Genomic DNA, 20,207 nt, shown 5'->3' on the forward strand with positions numbered 1-20,207 from the left:
CGTTTGATTCTTACCTGCCCCTGTAAAAGAACTCACCCTAAAGTATCAAAGTTCATAAAGAGCTTATTTAAAAGCTTTCCAGCTTTTGCACTCTATTCTCAATTCTCAGCTGACTTTTCAGCAGAATCCAGTGCATCTCCTGCACCTGCAACTAGAGCCAGAAGCAGTAGCAGCCATCGCCTGGGGGTTGGGGGAGTCCTGGCCTGTGAGGGGCTTAACATCCAGCTGCTTCAGCAACCTTTCTGGACCAAGATTATTTCTTTGGGCACCTGCTGTGGCTCAGAGATTCAGCAGCACAGTGGTGGTTGGAACATCTGAGGACTTGCAGGGAGGGGTGGAAGGTTCTAGCACCTTTGCTACCTCTGTGCTTCCTACATCCGCCACTGGAGCCAGAATCTGTGAGGGTCAAACACCCGAATTTTTCAACTGCCAGTTCAAGGCCTGGAGTTTTCAGTTGCAGAGTGGCAGCTGGAGAACTAGGGAAGAGAAAACCTTTGTACACTTTTGCTAATAACTAGTGCACTATGGTCTATCTCTTGCATTTTATTGATATTGCAAGCCACCCTGCACTTTTATTCTTAGACCATATACTCCAATCCACAGTTAAGCCTTCAAAACATTGTACTATATAAAACCAATGCTGGGGGGGGGGGGAATGCAGTGTTTAAAGTTTTTTTCTCTCCTGTGCTTCTTTCACTAGGTTACTTCCTTCCTGTGCTCATGACATCTTATGCAACTGGAGTTATGAGGCTGATTATATGCAATTTCCTGAAAGGTTTATGAAAATTCATGTATACCTCAGAGGCTATTATCCTCTGCATACGTGTGCATAACTTTCAATGATAATTCAGTCCCTAGGGGACCAATTCTGCCATCTATCTTCACTCCAAATTCCCTTTGAAGTATATAGGACATGACACAGGCAGTGGAACTTTTAAGTTTCGTATGCACATTAGATAGATAGATAGATAGATAGATAGATAGATAGATAGATAGATAGATAAGACTGCAGAAATGCAGGCAAGGAAGTCTGGGCTGAACCCCCAGGCATAGGCCCCAGTCATTATACAGATAGACTATATTTCTAAAGCTTCTGAAAAGATTTAGTTAATCACACTCAACTGGTTTCCTGAAGTCTGGTTTGACCAGGTAAAAGAGTAATCCCCTGGGAAGTGCCCAGTTCACATCTCACCTCAACTACAAAGCCACCTCTTGGGCTTTGCAATATGGGAATTATAAAACTGACCTCCCTGACAGAACTTGCAAGTCTTGGTGACAGTGTATTGTTATAATCGTGTTTCTATGTGGTCTTTCCTTCAGGAAGCTCAATGGCATTAGGCTGTGAAAAGGTGCCTGGCCCAAGGTCAACTAGTGAGTTTTGTAGCTTCCTGAGGGCTTTGAACTTGGGTCTCCCAGCACTATTAACAACGACACCACAATGGCTCTTTGTGAAATGCTTTGGGCACTGATATGTGCCCAATAACTGCTAAGTATTATTATTGTTCATTTCAAATGACAGGTCCATTTCCATTCCACTCCAGCTGTAAACTGAAAGTTGCTCAGGGAGAGTAGGGTGGCTTCAAAGGTTAAGGTACTACAAGATTCTATGTTCAGTCTTCAACATCTGCCATTCAAAGGATCAGGGAGCAGGTGATGTGAAAAGCCTCTGCCTGACACTCTGGAGGATTTTGCCCTGGCCTTCGAACTGAACTGAACACCCTAGAGAACCAAAGTCAGGCTACACGAACCATAGACTGATACAAATCCATATATTCTAATCTCTTGCTTGAGGGACATCAATGGCAACTGAGTGTATCACTTGTACCAAATAAGTCCCTCACATATCCCAAGCCAAAGGAAACATCATGCTCAAAGGCCAACTAGATGTTATGCTAAGATGACATCAGCAACCATCTCCCTACATGATATTCTGTCTTTCCCAAACTCCCCTGCACATCATTGGCTGCTGTTGAGGAGTGGAAACACAAAGTACTGTGATGTCAGGGTACAGCTAAGTTCCACAAGCCATTGTTATAGAGGAAGACGGTGCAGCTAAATGCACAGTTGCTGTTTTCAGCAGTAACTGCACGTCTTGATTCTTAAAAATCCAGGGTTCATTCTCACATTGGCAATCCTTTGAACACATTTTTGGCCACCTCTGAAAACTTGTGGATATGTGTTGTTGCTGTGATTAATATGAGAATCTGGGTCTGAGGAAGACCTGGTGTTGTAGCATCATCTTTGGCAGTGTCAGCTGCCTTGTAGCCAATTCTCTGTACTAATATGAAAACGTTTGCAGATTGGCAGGCACTGGTGTCATTTACACTACGAGATGGAGAGATAGGAGATATCTTTTATAATAGGGAAAGTGTTCTTTTCGCCACACAAGCTTGTACAGCATAGTTTCTGCTACTGTCCTGTTAACATATGAAGGGCAATCCTCATAACAGATCCCCATAGTGGGATTTGTTATCTCTAGAGGTTTTGTTTAGCTCACAGATCTCTCAATGAAAATAAGCATATTCCACTGATGGGATACATTTTCTTCTCTGGAATTAGTAGTGCATTGAGACACATCTCTTCATTTCCATAACAAGGAGGGGTGGGAGGGAAATAAAGATAAAATAAGGCTTGGCACACGTTGCAAAAATTCCCAATTACATTCCTTGGGACATCTTGCAAATCATTCATGCCGCCAGGTTGCTTCTGAATGCCCTTCCCTGCAGTGTTTTCTGTTCCTGACGGATAGCATGCTAAATTACTTCTGAAACCTATCAGACATGCCCAAGAGCAAGCAGCCTTAAAATTTTGCCAAGAATTGAATATTTTTACCCAGCAACCCCTTAAGAAGGAAAACAGGCAATTCTCTCCTGTTTAAGATCACAAGATGTACAACCTCCTTGGCTTGTAGCCCCATATAAAACCAATTAAAAACTTCTTGAGGCACAAATTGTAAGCTTGGCTGCAATGCCACAGTGTGAGGTACGATTCCCCAAGGAGACGAGGGAAAGTGCAAGATTCTCTTTGGTCTCTCCTGTCCCATTTTACTTGCTATGTACATAGTCGCAATAGTCATGCTCAGCTGAATCACATAGTGCGCCTTTTGCTGAGGTGTACGACTGCAGAATACTGGAGTAGGGTCTGATTGGTTTTTGAATACAACATTATCTGCATGAAGACAGCTAGGATGTCAGAGTGACGAGGGCAATGCCAACTGTCCTAGGGCATGGGATTTTAATGCTGGGGACCATTCAAACAGGCAATCCTCAACTCACACTCTCAAGTGATGCACAATCCAGCAAGAGGTAAACCATGTGATTTGGATGGTAATATAGTCTGGCTCTGAGCAAGGAGATATTTCCTACTATGTAACAGTGGCAGCTTAGAAATTGTCTCTCTCTTTCCCACTATGTGAGTTACAGCCAGCCAATGTAAGCAGGATTCCCTGTCCAGGGGATAAAGGGAACTTAAAGCAACCTACTGTTACGGATTTATATGCCACTATACCTAAGTATATCTGCCTGTTTTGTCACAAAGCACAATGTGAAAAATGCTCCCATCAAGTTCTGTTAGAGAGGATCATTATCATAAAGTTTGAAATCTCATCTTCAGGTGTTATCTTCCACGTTAAAAAAAATGTGGCAGAAGTGGTTGGGTGGGTAAAGACATGATTTTAAATGGATTTGTTAGCTGATGAGTTTCTAATGAGACCTTTACAACTCTGTAGTTCTACTTTGATTTATTTAACATTCAGACACCTCCTGCTGCTCTCTGTGTAAGCACCTCCAGAGCATGGTGCTGTCACAGTGCGACTCTGCTCCCCAGGACGGACTGCCAAGGATGGACTCTCAGCTACTAGGTTAACAGATGCCTCCGGTAAAAGGAGAAAATCTATCTCCAAATGACACTTTAGGGCTGGATATCTATACCCTTTCAGTAATTTTCCTGTCATACTTGCTTATGTTCAGGGTTTTCCGCTCCTTCCTCCTCCTGGAGTTATTACACTCAGCATGGCAATCTAAGCTCAGATTATGAAACTCCAGCTGCCTTCTATTTGTTTCCATAAACTGACTTGCATAAAGCAGACTGTAGAAAGCAGTTCATTCCAACAGCTACAAGAGCCCCAGCCAGAAATGATATAGGAGAAGTAAAACTGAGGTATTGCTACTACATCCTTCTGGGTTGGACTTACTTTCTAGAAAAGAGATGACAGAGGTTCAAGTCTTCCTGGAAATAAAATGGTGTGGCCTTGAAGGCTTCCCCTCTAACCTGTAGTTACTCAGTGCCAACGTGGAAGATGCACTCTGTACTCAACCATGTATAGAGGACCTCAGTGAGAACTAGGCTATGGTGTCATAGGCACCCTGCTAATGGTGAGAGGAGACTTAGGGCGTGTCTACTTTCTATTTGTCCCAGGCCTAGAAAGCATGGGGCTGAGTGGTTTTGCCTTTGCTGCACCACTTTCCCCTGTAAAACCTGCTCTTTAATGCTTAATTGGTGAGAATACTTGGGGGAGCCAGTGCCATGACGCCAGAGCTTTTAGACACAGGGAAAACTCTCTCAGAATCATCATATCCTCACACACTTCTCTTTGGCCTTCCCCTGCACATTCAAGCACTATGCACGCTCCTTTGTTGCTGGGGTTGTTTCTTGGCAGTATGAAGGAAGGATAGACATGCATCCCACACCCAGGGCAATTTTGGAGGCTTGTTCCACCCTCCTGCCACTTTTTCTACAAGAATGCAAGGTCTCTATTATTGGAAGAATCTACTTTCCAGCCCTCCACATTTAGGTGTTTAGAATCCCCACACATGAACATCCCACTATTCCTGTTCCATGAGGCTCACACAGTGGTAGTAACAAGCAGAACCCCATTGAAGTAGGCAAGTCTAGGCAAAGTCTACCCAAAGCAGTCAGGAGCCTGAGCTATTGATCATACTACATCTATAGAGAGCTGTGGCCTCATGTAGGCTAGCAAGAGCCAAGTTGGCTCTGCTTCCTTGTGGAAGTGCCTATGCTGACTTAAAAGGCCTTTGTCGATCTTGTAGTCACTGATTTGTACGCTGCGGAGCAGACGTGGATACTACTCAGGACTCAGCTTTCCCACTTTCCTCATACTTGGAGGGTTATAGCCTCACTCTGGGAGGGGTCAGAGTGTACCTCCATTCCCTTTTTTGTACCTTACACAGGGTATGGTGAGGGGCCAGATGCAGGGATCATGACACATTTTACAAATAGATAAACAGATATTGCTACCATATAGAACCACATGCAAGTTTCATGGAGAAGCACAGTGATCTGGAATGGATCCTGGCTAATCCTGCCCATTCTGTCACCTTTCCTTCAATGCAAATCATTTTCAGCGACTGTGTTTTCACACAGTATTACAACACAAAATACTAAAACATAAAAGTTTGATCAAATAAAGAATGCAATTTACCTATTGAGCAATCCTAATCATTTTTACTTGAGAGTTCCCACAGTTTGCAGTGGACCTTACTCACTAGTAAGTAAGTATGTTTAGGACTGGAGTCTGAATTATTGGGGTGCACTTTACAACTGCAGTATTTGAAGGAACTGACCTATCCACATTTAATTAAAATAATATTATATTATTGAACATTTATTTGCTTTCCTTGACTGGGCTTTCTAAGGCTCTGTTTTGTAAATACACCAGGTAGCTGCTCCTCTTATCTGGCCCTTGCCTTAATACAAAAATATTCCGATGGCATGTAACAAATATATATAACAGGCATTTTTTCATTCAGAAGCACTTCAATGATATAAAAAAGATAAATTATAGTTGTTTTGAAAATATGTTTGTTCAGTCCACAAAAAGCAGCAATAGTACATTTGATAAAAACATACCCCCCTCTCCAAAAAAGCCCTAACCTAAAAAGGCTTTGTTAAAACCCCAGAACTGACAAGTTTCCATCCCTCTTGGTAAGGAGATTTGAAGGAAGAGATCCGCATTTGTATCTACCTTCTCCACTCCAGGCCTTTACTCCTCTCTATGAGACCCTGCATTCTGCTTCCAGTGATAATGCCTGAAACGCTGGCTGTTATTGGAACAGAAGCCTTACCTGTCCCCCTTTAGGCTGATATCTGATGTTCTCTGTTGACCCAATTTTGGACCTGACATTCTTGAGATCAGGGAGAGGCTGGTTAATGAGCCGTAGTTGCTTCGGGGTAGCTGGAGATTTTGGAGGTGTGCGTATGATGGCAACTTTCTTCTCAGTGGACACCAGAATACCAGATTTGGGAGTACCTGGTGTATGGGGGGTTCTGGGGTAGCTGGGGGTCCCAGGAGTGCCCGGGGTACGGGAGGAATAGCTAGGTGGTGTCCCAGGAGTTATGGCGGTGGAACCCGGTGTAGTTGGGGTTGATGTGCCACTCTTTCCTGTCCGGCTTCGAATAGGCTCTGATCCTGTATTGGGGGAAAATAAAACCATGTTGCTGATATTTTCATGGAGCAGAGGACATCTATCTTATATTTCATGAGGGCACCTTGCAGATTATTTACTCTGCCGTGTTTCTGAAGGCCATAAAGAAACGTGAGAATGAGCAATAACTTGCTAAATGAGAGCACTATGATATTCAAACCAGTTAATGTTCAAAGAAGGTAATTTAAAACCAACAAGGTTAGAGATACTAAAATAATTATTGCATGGTTCGTAGATCACAGGCTTACGGAGAAATCTATTATAAAAGAATACACGTATTACAGCTGACCTGAACATTTTGCAGACATATGGTACCATCCTGTGTGGGACTGCATCACCCCTGCTTGCCCATTTTCCCCAGCTTGCTTTACCTGCCTGCCTGCCTGCTTACCCACCCATTTCATTTCATCTATGGGTTTTGAATGTTTGTGTCATTTGTACTGATACTGTTTTAGTGATTTAGTTGTATTTGTATATTCTGGCCGGTAAATTCTACTGAATTCCCCCATTTTTTGTATTATTATTTAATATCATACAGATACAGTGGTACCTTGGTTCTCAAACGCCTTGGTACTAAAACAACTTGGAACTGAAAGACCGCAAACCTGGAAGTAAGTCTTCAGGTTTGCAAACTTTTCTCGGAAGCTGAACGTGCTCTCTTTGAGTGTTACACCTCCGTTTTGAGTATTAAGCTGAGATCTGTCTGTTTTCGCTATTTATTTTGTGTTTTTGTTTTTGCGGCTCTTTTTTGTTTTGTTTTTGTGACTGTATGGAACCCAGTTCAGCTGCTGATTGATTGATTGATTGATTGATTATGTGACTGCAGTACATTGTTTATTGCTTCCATTTTATGGATTAATGGTCTCGTTAGATAGTAAAATTCATGTAAAATTGCTGTTTTAGGGGTTGTTTTTAAAACAGATTAATCCATTTTGCATTATTTTCTATGGGAAAGCTTGCCTTGGTTTTGGAGTGTTTTGGTTTTGGAACGGACTTCCGGAATGGATTAAGTTTGAGATCACCTTACCTCACATGTGCCTACTCAACCACTTTGATCAATGGAATTTGCACGACTACAGGTGCCACATAGTACTTGTTCAGCACCTGTAAGACCTCGATCATTTAGTGCAGCAGCACCTGCACTTTGGAACTCCCTGCCTCTTGAGATCAAGCAGACGCCTTCACTGTACTATTTTGAGACCTATTCAAAACATTATTGCACAGACAAGCCCGCCCAGGTTATTAGAAAGGGCTCACCCATGCTTCTACTTATCCAAGTGGTTTTCTCCTTGTCCTGCTCCTTCCCCAAGGAAAACCTGCTCTTTAGTGATAAATCAGAATAAACAACAATCTGGGGCAGAAACCTTCAGATTTCCCCTGCATAAAGCAGAGGTTGTGTGGATAAGCCCATAGTTGAGGTAATTTTAACCTGTTTTAGTATTTTAGTATTTTAACACTTCTATGTTTTAAAGTGTGGTTATAATTTTTTCTTGATTTTATGGTTTTATCTTTTTTTGTAAACCACTTTGAGGTTTTTTTACAATTAAGTGGTGTATAAATTTTATGAAATTAATATATTTTTAAAGACTATCTACCACTCTAACTCTCTATTCTTGCGAATTCAACAAGAATGTGGCCTAAGTAGATCTTAAACTCCTTACAAGGTTAACTTAATATCCTCAAAGGAATATAAATAAGAACCTAACTTCTTCTCAGAGTAGAGTCACTGAAATTAATTTGTTAGTCATAGCCATTCATTTCTATGGGTCTACTCTGACTAAAACTTGGTTGAAAATAAAGGATGTTTCCCCACTCTTCACTACTAAATAATCATTATACACGCACTAGTATTTACAAGGTTTCTAACAGCAGGACTGAACATTTTCTTTTGTCTTATTCTTACACCAATACACTACAAACATGCTCCAACTTTCAGTAAACAATTGTCTAATCTCCCTCCTTTTAATTATCTTAGTTAATTTAACCATATTTACTAACTCCCATGTCCTCATAATTCACTTGTCCAATGTGGACATTCATTGTTGCTTTTCCAGGTTAAAACAAATTCTCTTATATGTATTATATTTGGTTGATGGGTGACCTAGAAATGGAAATTAACAGGATGCTTTATCTGACTTACCAAAATCTGCTAGTAATGTAAAACACAAAAATAATCTGCTGTGGGGGAAACGGAGGAAGCTATCGAAGCAATAAAACAGAAGAATTCTAAGATTTTTTTGGGGGGGGAGGGGGGACTTGAGCTCCCATCAACCCCAGGCAGAGGAGCCAATGGTACAGGATGATGGCAGTAGTAGTTGGGCAATAGGTTATCCATCCTTGATACGAGATTGCTTGGATGGCAGTATGTAAGATATCCCTGCTTATGTACAAGCAGTACTTTGATTCCTGTGCCGCAGCAAGGTTTGTAGGTCTGCATATTTTTCAATGAATCTTCACTTTAGTTAATGAGAGTAAATAGCACAGAAAAGGAAAAGGAATGCTTTTCTAAAGCTCCTTTGCTTAAGGCAACTGAACAACTTTACCAAACTGGATATGTTTTAAAACATGCTGACCATAACTCTATTATGAGAGCAGAAATGCAAGTGAGTAAAATAATGCCAATGTCATTTTAGCATGTATTTAGCAAGAGGCTAAGGGATGCGGGTGGCGCTGTGGGTTAAACCACAGAGCCTAGGACTTGCCGATCAGAAGGTCGGCAGTTCAAATCCCCGCAATGGGGTGAGCTCCCGTTGCTCGGTCCCTGCTCCTGCCAACCTAGCAGTTTGAAAGCACGAAGTGCAAGTAGATAAATAGGTACTGCTCCAGCAGAAAGGAAAACAGTGTTTCCATGTGCTGCTCTGGTTTGCCAGAAGCGGCTTAGTCATGCTGGCCACGTGACCCGGAAGCTGTACACCAGCTCCCTTGGCCAATAAAGCGAGATGAGCGCCGCAACCCCAGAGTCAACTGCGACTGTACCTAATTGTCAGGGGTCCCTTTACCTTTAAGAAGAGGCTGCAAATTCAGTTACCCCAAGCTATGCAGCTCAATTCAGTGCACGTTTCCTAAAAAGCAAGTCCCACTTTGTGAAATGGAACTTCCAAGTCATTATTAACACTTAACAGGTATACCGTTGTACACCTGCAATCTCAAGCACATTCACCGGGAATAAACTAATGGCATTTACTTATTCAGATTTTCGCCTACTTCACCCTATGTTACCTTCTTAACTCACTTTATTCTCACAGCAATACAGAAAACCAATCTAGCATCTATTTCCAGGTCCATACACTATGGAGCAGTTGCAGCAACAGGGGTCTCCCCCCCTCCAACAGATTATGTAGCTTTCCCTGATGGAATGCACACATGCAGATGAGACTACGCCTGTGTGGAAACTTCCCCTGCTTGCCCCCTTTCAATCTGCTTCTGGTTCTGGGACACAGTGGTGCAGGAGAGGGTGAAGCACCGGTCCTTCACTTGCCTGACCTGCCTCTTCCTCCTCTTCTCCCAACCCATCCTGTGCTCTACCCTCCAGTGCTGAAGCATCCCCTGCCTCTGATTCTTGCCTTCTGACTGGTACAGGTCCTCACCAGCCACTGCCTTCCAATCCCAAGTCAGACTCCAGCCCCCATTCTCCCGGTGCACTCGCCAGCGTCCTGCCAGTCCCTGACATGATGGAAGGGATGGGATGGTGGATAGGTTGTAGGTGGTTCAGCATTAAGCTAAGGGGATTTCTGGGGTGTTGGTGTAAATAAGTGGAGAGAACGTTCAGGAGAAATGTTGTGTGTTAGGGAAACCAGGATGCTGAGCAAGAGCTTCGGGGTAAGAGTAGAGGGGGATATGAGTGTGTGTAAATTGTATGTACAAAACTCTGGCGACCAGCATACATTTTTTCTGTTGTAATTTGTAAATAGTATAAGAGGGTGTATTATACTGTATCATTTTGATATGCACAGAGACCTCAAGAGATTCACACAAAGTGCACCTGCAGGCTAAAGAAAATGTGGAGGGGGAGTTAGAGGGTACAGAAACCTACTGGTGGTCCGTCGCATTGATGAAGAGATGGTGCTGTTCAGGGAGAAAGAATTTTCATCTCGTTCTCTGTCTCCTGACAGGCCCCTCCGGGTGGGTAGAATAGAGGAAGGTCTTGGTAAAGAGGAACGCTTTTCTGGACTCTTGGTTACACCGTCCTAGGAGAAACAATAGAAATTGGGTTTTTTTACTTTAATTTTTTTAAAAAACGGGTAAAATGCAGTTGTTGTGATGACATTTAATTTTCCAGCAGTTTCTCCCCAGCAAGAGCTTCAAACTATGTCAAGGTAAGGAAGATCAGATCAAGCCTAGACAGATTAGTTTCCAGCCCCCATGCATCTAGAGGTGAGATTATTACCTCCAGAGGGGATCCAACATGGATTTAACTTTGCTTACAGCATACCAAAGTGAGATGATACAGGCAAAACTGAGTAATTTGGCAGGCTGGGGTAGGGGAGCATAGCTGATATTAGTTTGGCTATGACTACACTAGTATCAGTCTCAAGTCTGCAGCAAAAAGTCAAAAGGACACCCCCACCTGTAATATTTAGGCCTCATCCTATTGTAGTCTTATGGCAAAAAGCTTAGTAGGTTTGTGAACTTTGGTTTGAACCAACTAACAGTTTTTAAGAGTGGTTAAAGTGGTATGACAGAGACATCACTGCCTTTTTGTGTGCATGGATTTCTTTGGCAGCAGTTGCCCTTAATCAAATGGTGCTTGCGTGTTTTTGAGAAAAAAATGTTTTAAAATGTTTTAAAGTTTGCAAAACTTGCTTACCCGAGGCAATAATAACTGAACACACTACCTCCAGCACTGAAAAGTATAATGTTTCTCCAGCCTAAATTATAATGGATGGATTCCTAGGGTTTTAATCAAACCCTGGGAAGGGAAACATTCCAGTTCAGGATAGGAGCTAATTATGGGTCCTGTAATAAGAAAGGCAATATCTGACAGTGTTTTTTCTTGAATTCAACAGGGGGAAGTTTGTTCACTCCTGCTCTACAGCTCTTTTGTCAGTGTGAACTATTTGTGTTCAGGAGAAGGGCAAGGGGAAGAGAGTGTAAAGCAAACAGATCAGAATCCACCTCTGGCCCTTTCTTTGCTATCACTGACTACATTTACTCTGCTGCCTTACCTGAGCATCTGTTTTTGAATATGGCAAGCAGTCTCTTGGGCCTGCGGAAGAGGGCCTGGCAAAATAATTGTCTGCATCAAGCAAAGCTTTTTTAGTAGAAGTTAATGAGCAAGCTGAGCTGGGTCTTGGAGGAAGCAATGACTTTGCTCTAACCTTTGAGGCAGGAATCTTTGACAAAGAAGAAGTCTAGTCATGAGAAAACAAACAGAAGGAACACAACGTGAACATGGACAATGGTGTAAACAGAAAATGCATGCAATATGGAAAACAAACTGCAAAACAAAACTTCTTTTTAAAAAATCACCATGTGTGCATATCCTAAGGTACACATGTATAAATGAGGCTGTTTTATTGCTTTTTTTAAAAAAAGTAATGTGAATAAAGAGATTGGGAATATTTTTCAGATTTCAAACATGATCTTTTACTGTTGTTCATAAGCATAAGATATGGTCGGGCCACTGGTTCATCTAAGGCTGTCCACTTTGCCGGGCAGTGGCTTTCCATGGCTTAGGATGGGATTAACTCAGCTCCGCTATCTGAGAGATCTCCAAGTGTCCTGATTTTCCAGGGACAGTCCTGGAATTACAAAAGCCACCCAAGCTTCTGATTTGATCTCAGAATGTCCCTATTTCCCCTGCTAGAGCATGAGCCAGCGCTTAATCTGAGCAATGGTGATGGTGGTGGCAGAGAGGAAGCATCCCGTGGCCCCTCCTGAAAAGCAGGTGAGGAGGAGAAGAGGCTGCAGCTGCCAAGGCCCAGCCTCAGGTGACATGCCGGCTCTGGGGGGCAGGCAGAGGGCAGGGCTGCCCAGGGCAGGAAGAAAAAGGAAGCAGAGCAGAGTGCAAGGAGTCTTGATATGGGGGGGGGGGGTCAAGGAGGGTCACTTGGGGGAGAGTGAGAACTGTCCCTATTTTCATCTGAGGAATGTTGGAGGGTATGTAAGAAGAGTCTGTACCAAAGGCTGAAGTTGGGCATTCAAAGCAAATGCTCCACCTACTGGGCCACAGTCTTCCTCCAGGCCCAGGCTGATAAAAAACTTTATTACTAATGATTGTAACATTTAGTATCAAGTTATTGTTATCTTCAGGATGCCCAAATTGCTAGAAGCTGCATCAGAAATACATGCGTGTGTGTGTGTGTGTGTGTGTTTGTTTTTTAAATATGGACAAGAAGTGACAACCTAACATACAAACCACTTTGGGAGTGGACACTGATTTTTAATATGTAAAAATGTAAATAAATGAAGCGTTTCTGCTTTTTAGTGCCAAAATGGATTAAATTTCATATTTTCTAGTTTAACTCAATTATGCTTTAGGCCTACTGAATAAAAGCTGGTGAAATTTGAAAGAACTCCCTTGCCGCTGATGAAATGCTGATTAATTTTTTTAAACTTTTCGATTTTCCCGTCAAAATTCCTACTAGGTATTATTTTCTTTATGTCAATGACAGAGCACTTCTGTTGGTAGAAATCTGAAGATATTGGACGATGACGATGACAGAATTTGAGAATGTAAATGCAAATACTGAAAATGTATACACATCTACAGATGAAATGACAAAAACTAAAGACAAAGTCTTAAAGAAACAACAGCAGCAAAACTGTTATCCACCACCAGAGTCATCAAGTAGAATCCCATTTCACTTTTATGTATCTATATCTATATATAGACACCACTTTAAACATGCTGTGTTTTTGCAAATGCAGAATGCAGGTCCGACTCATTTCCACCCAGCCATCCACAGAAGAAGAGATATGTATGCAGACATGTATGTACAATTTTTAAAAATCTGATCCCATTGAGATCCCAATATGAAATTTTGCAGGTAGCTTTTGAAATATTAAATAATCAATACATTTTTGGAATTTTTAAATCATACTAATTTTTAAAAAGATGGAGCCAGCTTGTTTTCTCCTGCTCTGGAGGGTAAGATTCAAACCAATGGATTCAAGTTACAAGAAAGGAGATTCCAACTAAACATAAGGAAGAACCTTCTGAAGGCAAGAACTGTTTGACAGTGGAACGGACTCCCTCTGGAGGTGGTGGACTCTCCTTCCTTGGAGGTTTTTAAGCAGAGCTTGGATGGTCATCTGTCAGGGATGTTTTAGCTGAGATTCCTGCATTGCAGGGGTTGGACTAGTTGAACCTTCCAACTCTATGATTCTATAGAAAGCCATATGATGTTTTCTGACCTGTTCGGGGAAGTTTTTAATGTGCGACATCTTAGTGTATTTTTGGTCTTTGTGGAAGCCGCCCAGAGTGGCTGGGGAAACCCAGCCAGATGGGCGGGGTACAAATAATAAATTATTATTATTATTATTATTATTATTATTATTATTATTATTATTAAGTGGCTTTGTTAAGCCTTCATAGCTAAGAGCGAAGGATGGGGCCTGCCCTCCACGGCTTGATCCCCTTTCAGAGCAATTTAAGGCAAAGAGACTTTGTCCCCCTTTAGAGCCATGTAAGGCACCACAACATTTGGCAGCAATTCTGTACATTAATTATATGTTAATTATGCATTGTTAACTGGTACCTTGGCAGTCTCTGTGGTCCAAAAGCCCAATAATTTGTTTCAACATGACTGAACATGAGCATAATTTAATATGTTCTAGAAAGTTGTGACCTTTAAATAAGGTGTCCAAAGTTTAGTTAAACACACACACACACACACACACACACACACACAGGACCAAACCTTTAAAGGGGGCAGAGCAGCCATGTTTCTTTATTCACAGGTCTGTCCTATTTACACGCAAGGGAGAGATGGTGAGGTGGGCCTAATTTTTCTAACTAAAGGAGCATGTAGGACGGTCTGAATGTTGTCAGTTCTGTCATCTTAGGTGGCTGATTTAGGCCACCTTCCTCTCCAGTCCAGCTCACCTCATGTCAGGCCAGGAGAAAAATGCCTGCAGTGGCAGCATAAGATGAAAGCGCGGAGGAGTTCAGCTTTTGGCAATCTGAACGCACCATTTGTTTTGTTTTGTGTGTGTGTGTGTGTGTGTGTGTGTGTGTGTGTGTGTGTGTGTATATATATATATATATATATATATATATATATATATATATATATATAAATAAAAATAATATAAGACACCCCTCATTTATTTGAGAATGTACTTAGAAAAAGGGAAATCTTTTTGCAGTGGTTGTTCCCCAAGATTTTTCCTCAGACAAAATAAAAGTTTATGCTAAAAATGGGCCAGAAATATCAGGTTTTTTAAATAAAACTTTGGGGACTCAGGGGAATTATATATATATATTACTACTGAGATACTCGTGCACCTCAAAATAGAAGGGGTGACAATTACAGGTGATATTCAAGTAACTCATGCTCAGAGTAAACCCATTAAAATCAATAAACATAAGTCAGTTGATTTCAATGGATACATTCAGAGTGTGACTGTTAGCTAACACCTCTATTTTTGGACAATGGAATTGCAAAGTGTATATTTTCTTTTAACAATTCAGCAAAATGACACAAGCGAGAACTTTCATTAACATTGCTCCATTGAGTCATCAATTTATCACAAATCTGGCTCTGGCTCTAAGCATTTAACAATATTGATTCTTAATGGAGTTCAGAAACTTTAAAACAACTTATATAGGTACTTGTTAATTAGCAGCCTACATCCCATTTTCCAGTTGATTTTCATTGTGCAGAGAGATAAACATGTGAAGGGGGTGGGGCGACAACTGTCTGTAGGGCACACTAGCGAAAGAAGCTATGATGTCCTTTTTTTACAGGAGTACCTATTTGCAAAACAGCAATGAAATAGCTCCCTGTTAGAATGGTGTACTTTGAGTTACAGTTCTCTCTCACTCTATGGCTGAATAAATGGATGAACTGCCACCCAGCTCAACCCCCCACAAGCAAACCCCATCCACTCTTTTGCATTGATTCCCTCACAGCCAAATACTACTTTCTCTCCCCTCATGATTTTTCCTCTCATTGTTCCTTTCTCTTTTCCTCCCTGCTGCCTATGAACATGCTATTACAACAGGGGAGAAAAAAAGGACAGGGGAGGTGGAAGGCTGTAGACAGGATGAGGTAGGAATCACAAGGCGTGCTGGTTTCTTAGAAAGTAGCCAAAAATGTGTAGTGTATTCCCTATATCTACAGTTCCTCCTTCTCTCCTTTCACGCTGTGGCCAGAGTTTTTAAACAGTTGAGAGGTATAAGTAGAGAGAGGGGAATGAGTCTTTCTTCATTTTTCCTTCTCTCTCCTTCAAAACTGCCCCATTTCAAGCTTTGCTACTGAAGGAAGGGAGGGTTTAGCCCTGTCACAATATAGATTGCAATAAAGATTGCCTGAGCAGCTTTGGCTTTAGATTCCAATATAGATTGCTTAAACAGGTTTGGCTTGTGACACTGGTCAAGTAGATAATAGGAGAAGCCACGTAGGCACAAGGAAAAGGCTTACCAAATAAGACAAGGAAATAGGTGAGGAACTTGCTTAACGTGATTATCCTCTTAAGGTAAAATGCTTGGTTGGTGATTGGTGATTGGTGAAGGGAAAGGTGTACCTTCAGTATAAGAATGCCTGCCAAATGCCATGTATTGCGGCCAGTCTTTGGAAGTGATTCCACTGGCAGCCTCTGCGCAGATCTCAATAAACTCTTTTCTCTGAAGAGGAAGTTGCTTCCTTGGTGCTTTTGTGCTCTCCTCGGTCCTGGGCAAGCGGGCAAATGAATCCCCCCTAAACTAAGGCTTCACTACCTGAAATGCCTCTTCATGGGGTGGTGGGAGAGGTGATGAAGGAGGAAATAATGAGGGTTGGCAACCAGTAGCCAAGTGGCCACTCTGCTTGTTAAGGTTGCTGCACTAAGTCCTTGGATAAAGTCCACTTGCTCCCTGGCCACGCAGGCATTTGAGGAGGATAGGTTACTGATGCAACGCACTGTGACTAGGCAACCACACGAATCTTTCCACTGAAAACAATCACCTTGTGAAAGGGATGTGGACGCAAACTCACAGTTCTACTGAACTCATGAGACTTGATCCAAGGATCAAGGATGTGTGACAATAGCTCCAATTGGTGAATGGGTACCTGCATTCCCATCCATACAAACAGATGGACAGGAAAGTGTATCATGCAGGGTTGTCCATGCACTTGCCCTTGTGACTCAGGAGGTCTGCACTTGTATACAACTAGGTCAGTAGTTCTAGCATGCATGTTAGCATGGTATACTGGTTTACATGCTTGGAAGCTCGAATGCTGCCTCTGTTATTTCACCTAGGCACTGAGTATATTCTGTTCTTTAGGGATGTAGGAACTGAGAGCACAATACGCTGCTGCCATGAAAGATACACCAGTGGAACTCCCCTGATACTGCCAAAACGGGGCAGAGCTGTGGGTGGAATATGGATGGCACACTGAAGGGAGCACATTTATGCTGCATTCCTTTGATACACAGCCATGCCCCAATGGTGTAAATTTACACCAGCCCTGACATGGCAGCCCCAGACCTTGATTTTACCAGGACAAGAATAAGCTTTTTAAAAATGAGCAGCCCCTGCATAAATGGCTGTCCCCATGCCTCAGCCATGTCACCGTGATAGAGCACAGGGTATTGTGTAAGTTAGCACAGGATATCCTTCATTTAAGATGACCACAATTCAGATGGGTATGTGACATGGGGATACACCTCTCTGGATCGGAACCAGAGATCTCCAGTATATAAAGCATAAGCTCCTTCGACAATTGCTCTGCTCCTAGTGTCTATGACGGGGACTTGAAGCTAGGGCAAATGTCATGTGCTGTTTCTGATTGCTGAAAAGAATTGCTCGGTGGTGCTTGCAGTCTTGGGGGCACCCTCTCTTCTGCCACCAACATGGCATTTCCCCTACATGAATGTAAAGACTGAGTGAGGACATATCTTCCCCTTTCCTCTAGTGGGCTTCAAATACCTGTCTCTTGCTTCCCAGTCTCATGCATGCCCTATGGAGCGAGCCACTGGCGGTGGTTGCTGCTTCAGTGTGCATCTTGATCTATTGCAGCGGTTCTCAACCTGTGGGTCCCCAGATGTTGATGGACTACAACTCAAAGCATCCCTGAGCTCTAGCCTTGCTAGCTAGGGGTGATGTGAGTTCAGCAACATCTGGGGACCCACAGGCTGAGAAAGGCTGATCTGTCGGCTGCTTCCGGGTGCGACTTGCACCACTCTCCCAGGAGAGCTGTGCATTCTTTCTGAAGAAGCCTTGAGCAGGAAGCTATGTGGTAGCTGCACTGTGTGCTTTCTCCTTTCCTCCCCTTTCCATGTATTGAGCCCATGAGAAGTTTGAACCAGTCTGTAGGGATACCCGGGGACACACAGTGATGGGGCTGTTGCTGACTCTGCTGCTGGGGCCGAAGGAAATGGAGTGCTGTGACACTGATCTGTGGGATGTGTGTATGGTCCCCCATCTTAGTGAATTAAAGGATCCCTGTGTGTTTGAGTGGGACATGGGATCTTGTCCTTCATCAGTGTTTCTTGCTGCTTCTGAATTTTCTACTTATGTGTTTCCCCACTTTCCTCCCAGGTTGAGCAGTGAACGTGGTGGTGTATCTTCAGCTCAGTGTAAAGCTGGTATGGGATTGCTCTCATATAATGACCCTGGCAAACTGATTTCTGGGTCAAAGTAACTGAAACTGGGAATGCAGTGCTAGCCCACTTACCTGGGAGTAAGTCCAATTGAATTCAATGTGGCTTACTTTTGAACAGACATACCGTATTTTTTGCCCCATAGGGCGCACCGGCCCATAAGACACACCTAGTTTTTTGGGGGCGAAATAAAGAAAAAAAATTTTATTTCCCCCCCAAGGCGCTAGGCTGGGGCGGGGGAAGCCTGAGCTTCCCCTGACCCCAGCCCCCAGAACAGGCTGCTCTCCACAAGCCGTGGGAGCCCCCCCGCGGCTTGCACAGAGCTACCCGAAGCCCCGGCGCGACTGCTCCGCGCGACAGAGCTTCGGGATAAGAGGCAGCTCTGCGCAAGCCGGAGGAGCCCTCCCACGGCTTGCACAGAGCTACCCAAAGCCTCGGCGCGACTGCTGAGTGTGCCGGGGTTCGGGATAAGAGGCAGCGCTGCGCAAACCGGTGGAGCCCTCCCCCGGATTGCGCAGCGCTGCCTCTTATCCCGAAGACCTGGTGCGATGAGCTTTGGGATAAGAGGCAGCTCTGCGCAAGCCGTGGGAGGGCTCCCGCAGCTTGCACAGAGCTACCCGAAGCCCCGGTGCGACTGCTCAGCGCGCAGGGGCTTCGGGATAAGAGGCAGCGCTGCGCAAGCCGGGGGAGCCCTCCCGCGGCTTGCGCAGAGCTACCCGAAGCCCCGGCGCGACTGCTGAGTGCGCCGGGGCTTTGGGGTGCAGGCAGCGCTGCGCATGGGTGGGAGCCCGGGGGGAACTCCCGTGGGCTCCCACGGCTTGCGGATGCTTCCTGAAGCCTGCATTGGCCCCATGGGATGCACATACATTTCCCCTTCATTTTTTGTGGGGGAAAATGCGTCGTATAGGGCGAAAAATACGGTAGTTCAGGTTGCCCTTTAAATCAGATTTAAATGCAAGTACTTCCATTTAGGGGAAAAGTAAATTGGTCTCCTCCACACTGGTAGATGGAAGCCAATTGGTAAAGAATAGTGCAATTGAGGTTATTGTGGTTGTACCATATTAAGTGAATTGAAAATTAAACACATAGTTTAGTAGCTTAATATGTTGCCAATCTCCATTCTACAGTGTGTACCAATTAGGAAGTTTTAATAATATATGAGTAATTCTGAAAATCATTTGTCTTAAAACTGGCAAATGGTTCCTAAAAGATTTTCACCTGTCTTTCAGATATGACCATAAAACCATCTGGAATACAAAAATGAATGTGAAAACATGAATAAAAAAGAAAACAAGTCTACTCACTGAAAGTTTTTCCTTTGCTTGCTTAAACACCCCAGGACCTTGGTTTGTTTCACCACCAGCAGCTATTAGGTACACAGAAAGAAAAAGACCCTTAATGGTAATTTCAAACTCACCCTTAACATATTCAGTTTGAATTGCCATGCAATATTAAGACACAAATCAATTCATTATTAGCAATAGCTAATGCTAATTTAAAAAAACAAATTCAAACTAGCAAATAAAAAAAGGTTATCTGGTTTTCTCTGTCTTGGGCAAGGATGTAGAAAGCTTTCCAAGGTAACGCGAGTTCTGGATAATTTTGGAATCTTTTTCAGGCAATCAACAACCATAATATCATAGTATCTTTCTCTGACCTTTTGTGAACATGGGATGAGCAGGGAAACCCCTCAGATTTTAAAATAGACTCACATTATTTGATCATGATGAATCTTAACCCTGGACCCGGACCAAGGGCCCAGTTCAGAATCCACAGTTGGTACTTTGAAATCCAGTGTGTGCAATATATGCTTGTATAATGAAAAATCATTCCACAAGGTCACTAAAATGATGATGAAGAGGGAGGAGCGAGCAAGATCATCTGCACTCCCCCCCTCCCCGTCCCCAAGTTTACTTCCTGGTATTTATAAAACATGCATAGAGCTTGAATGTGCTCTGCTATTTTGATCATCCGCTGATAACTGAGCTGTACACACATTGTTAATAACAGTAGCAG

At 43.1% G+C, this 20,207-nt stretch overlaps 1 protein-coding gene across 23 annotated transcripts in view; it reads right to left on the reverse strand.

Annotated features, from left to right (window-relative positions):
- Positions 1 to 20,207, reverse strand: part of MAP2 (microtubule associated protein 2) — a 241,669-nt gene that overhangs the window by 24,019 nt on the left and 197,443 nt on the right. For 16 of the 23 annotated variants that reach the window (XM_083471736.1, XM_083471722.1, XM_083471734.1 and 13 more), the window contains 4 exons: positions 19,496 to 19,557; positions 11,609 to 11,794; positions 10,477 to 10,630; positions 6,084 to 6,427 (listed from right to left, as the gene is read on the reverse strand). In XM_083471736.1, coding sequence (XP_083327862.1) covers positions 6,084 to 6,427; positions 10,477 to 10,630; positions 11,609 to 11,794; positions 19,496 to 19,557 — 746 coding nt within the window. The remainder of the gene's footprint in view (positions 1 to 6,083; positions 6,428 to 10,476; positions 10,631 to 11,608; positions 11,795 to 19,495; positions 19,558 to 20,207) is intronic. The other 7 variants (XM_083471731.1, XM_083471730.1, XM_083471728.1 and 4 more) reach the window with 1 other exon arrangement.

The sequence above is a fragment of the Podarcis liolepis genome (genome assembly GCF_965112155.1).
Source record: "Podarcis liolepis genome assembly, chromosome: 1".
NCBI classification, from domain to species: domain Eukaryota; kingdom Metazoa; phylum Chordata; class Lepidosauria; order Squamata; family Lacertidae; genus Podarcis; species Podarcis liolepis.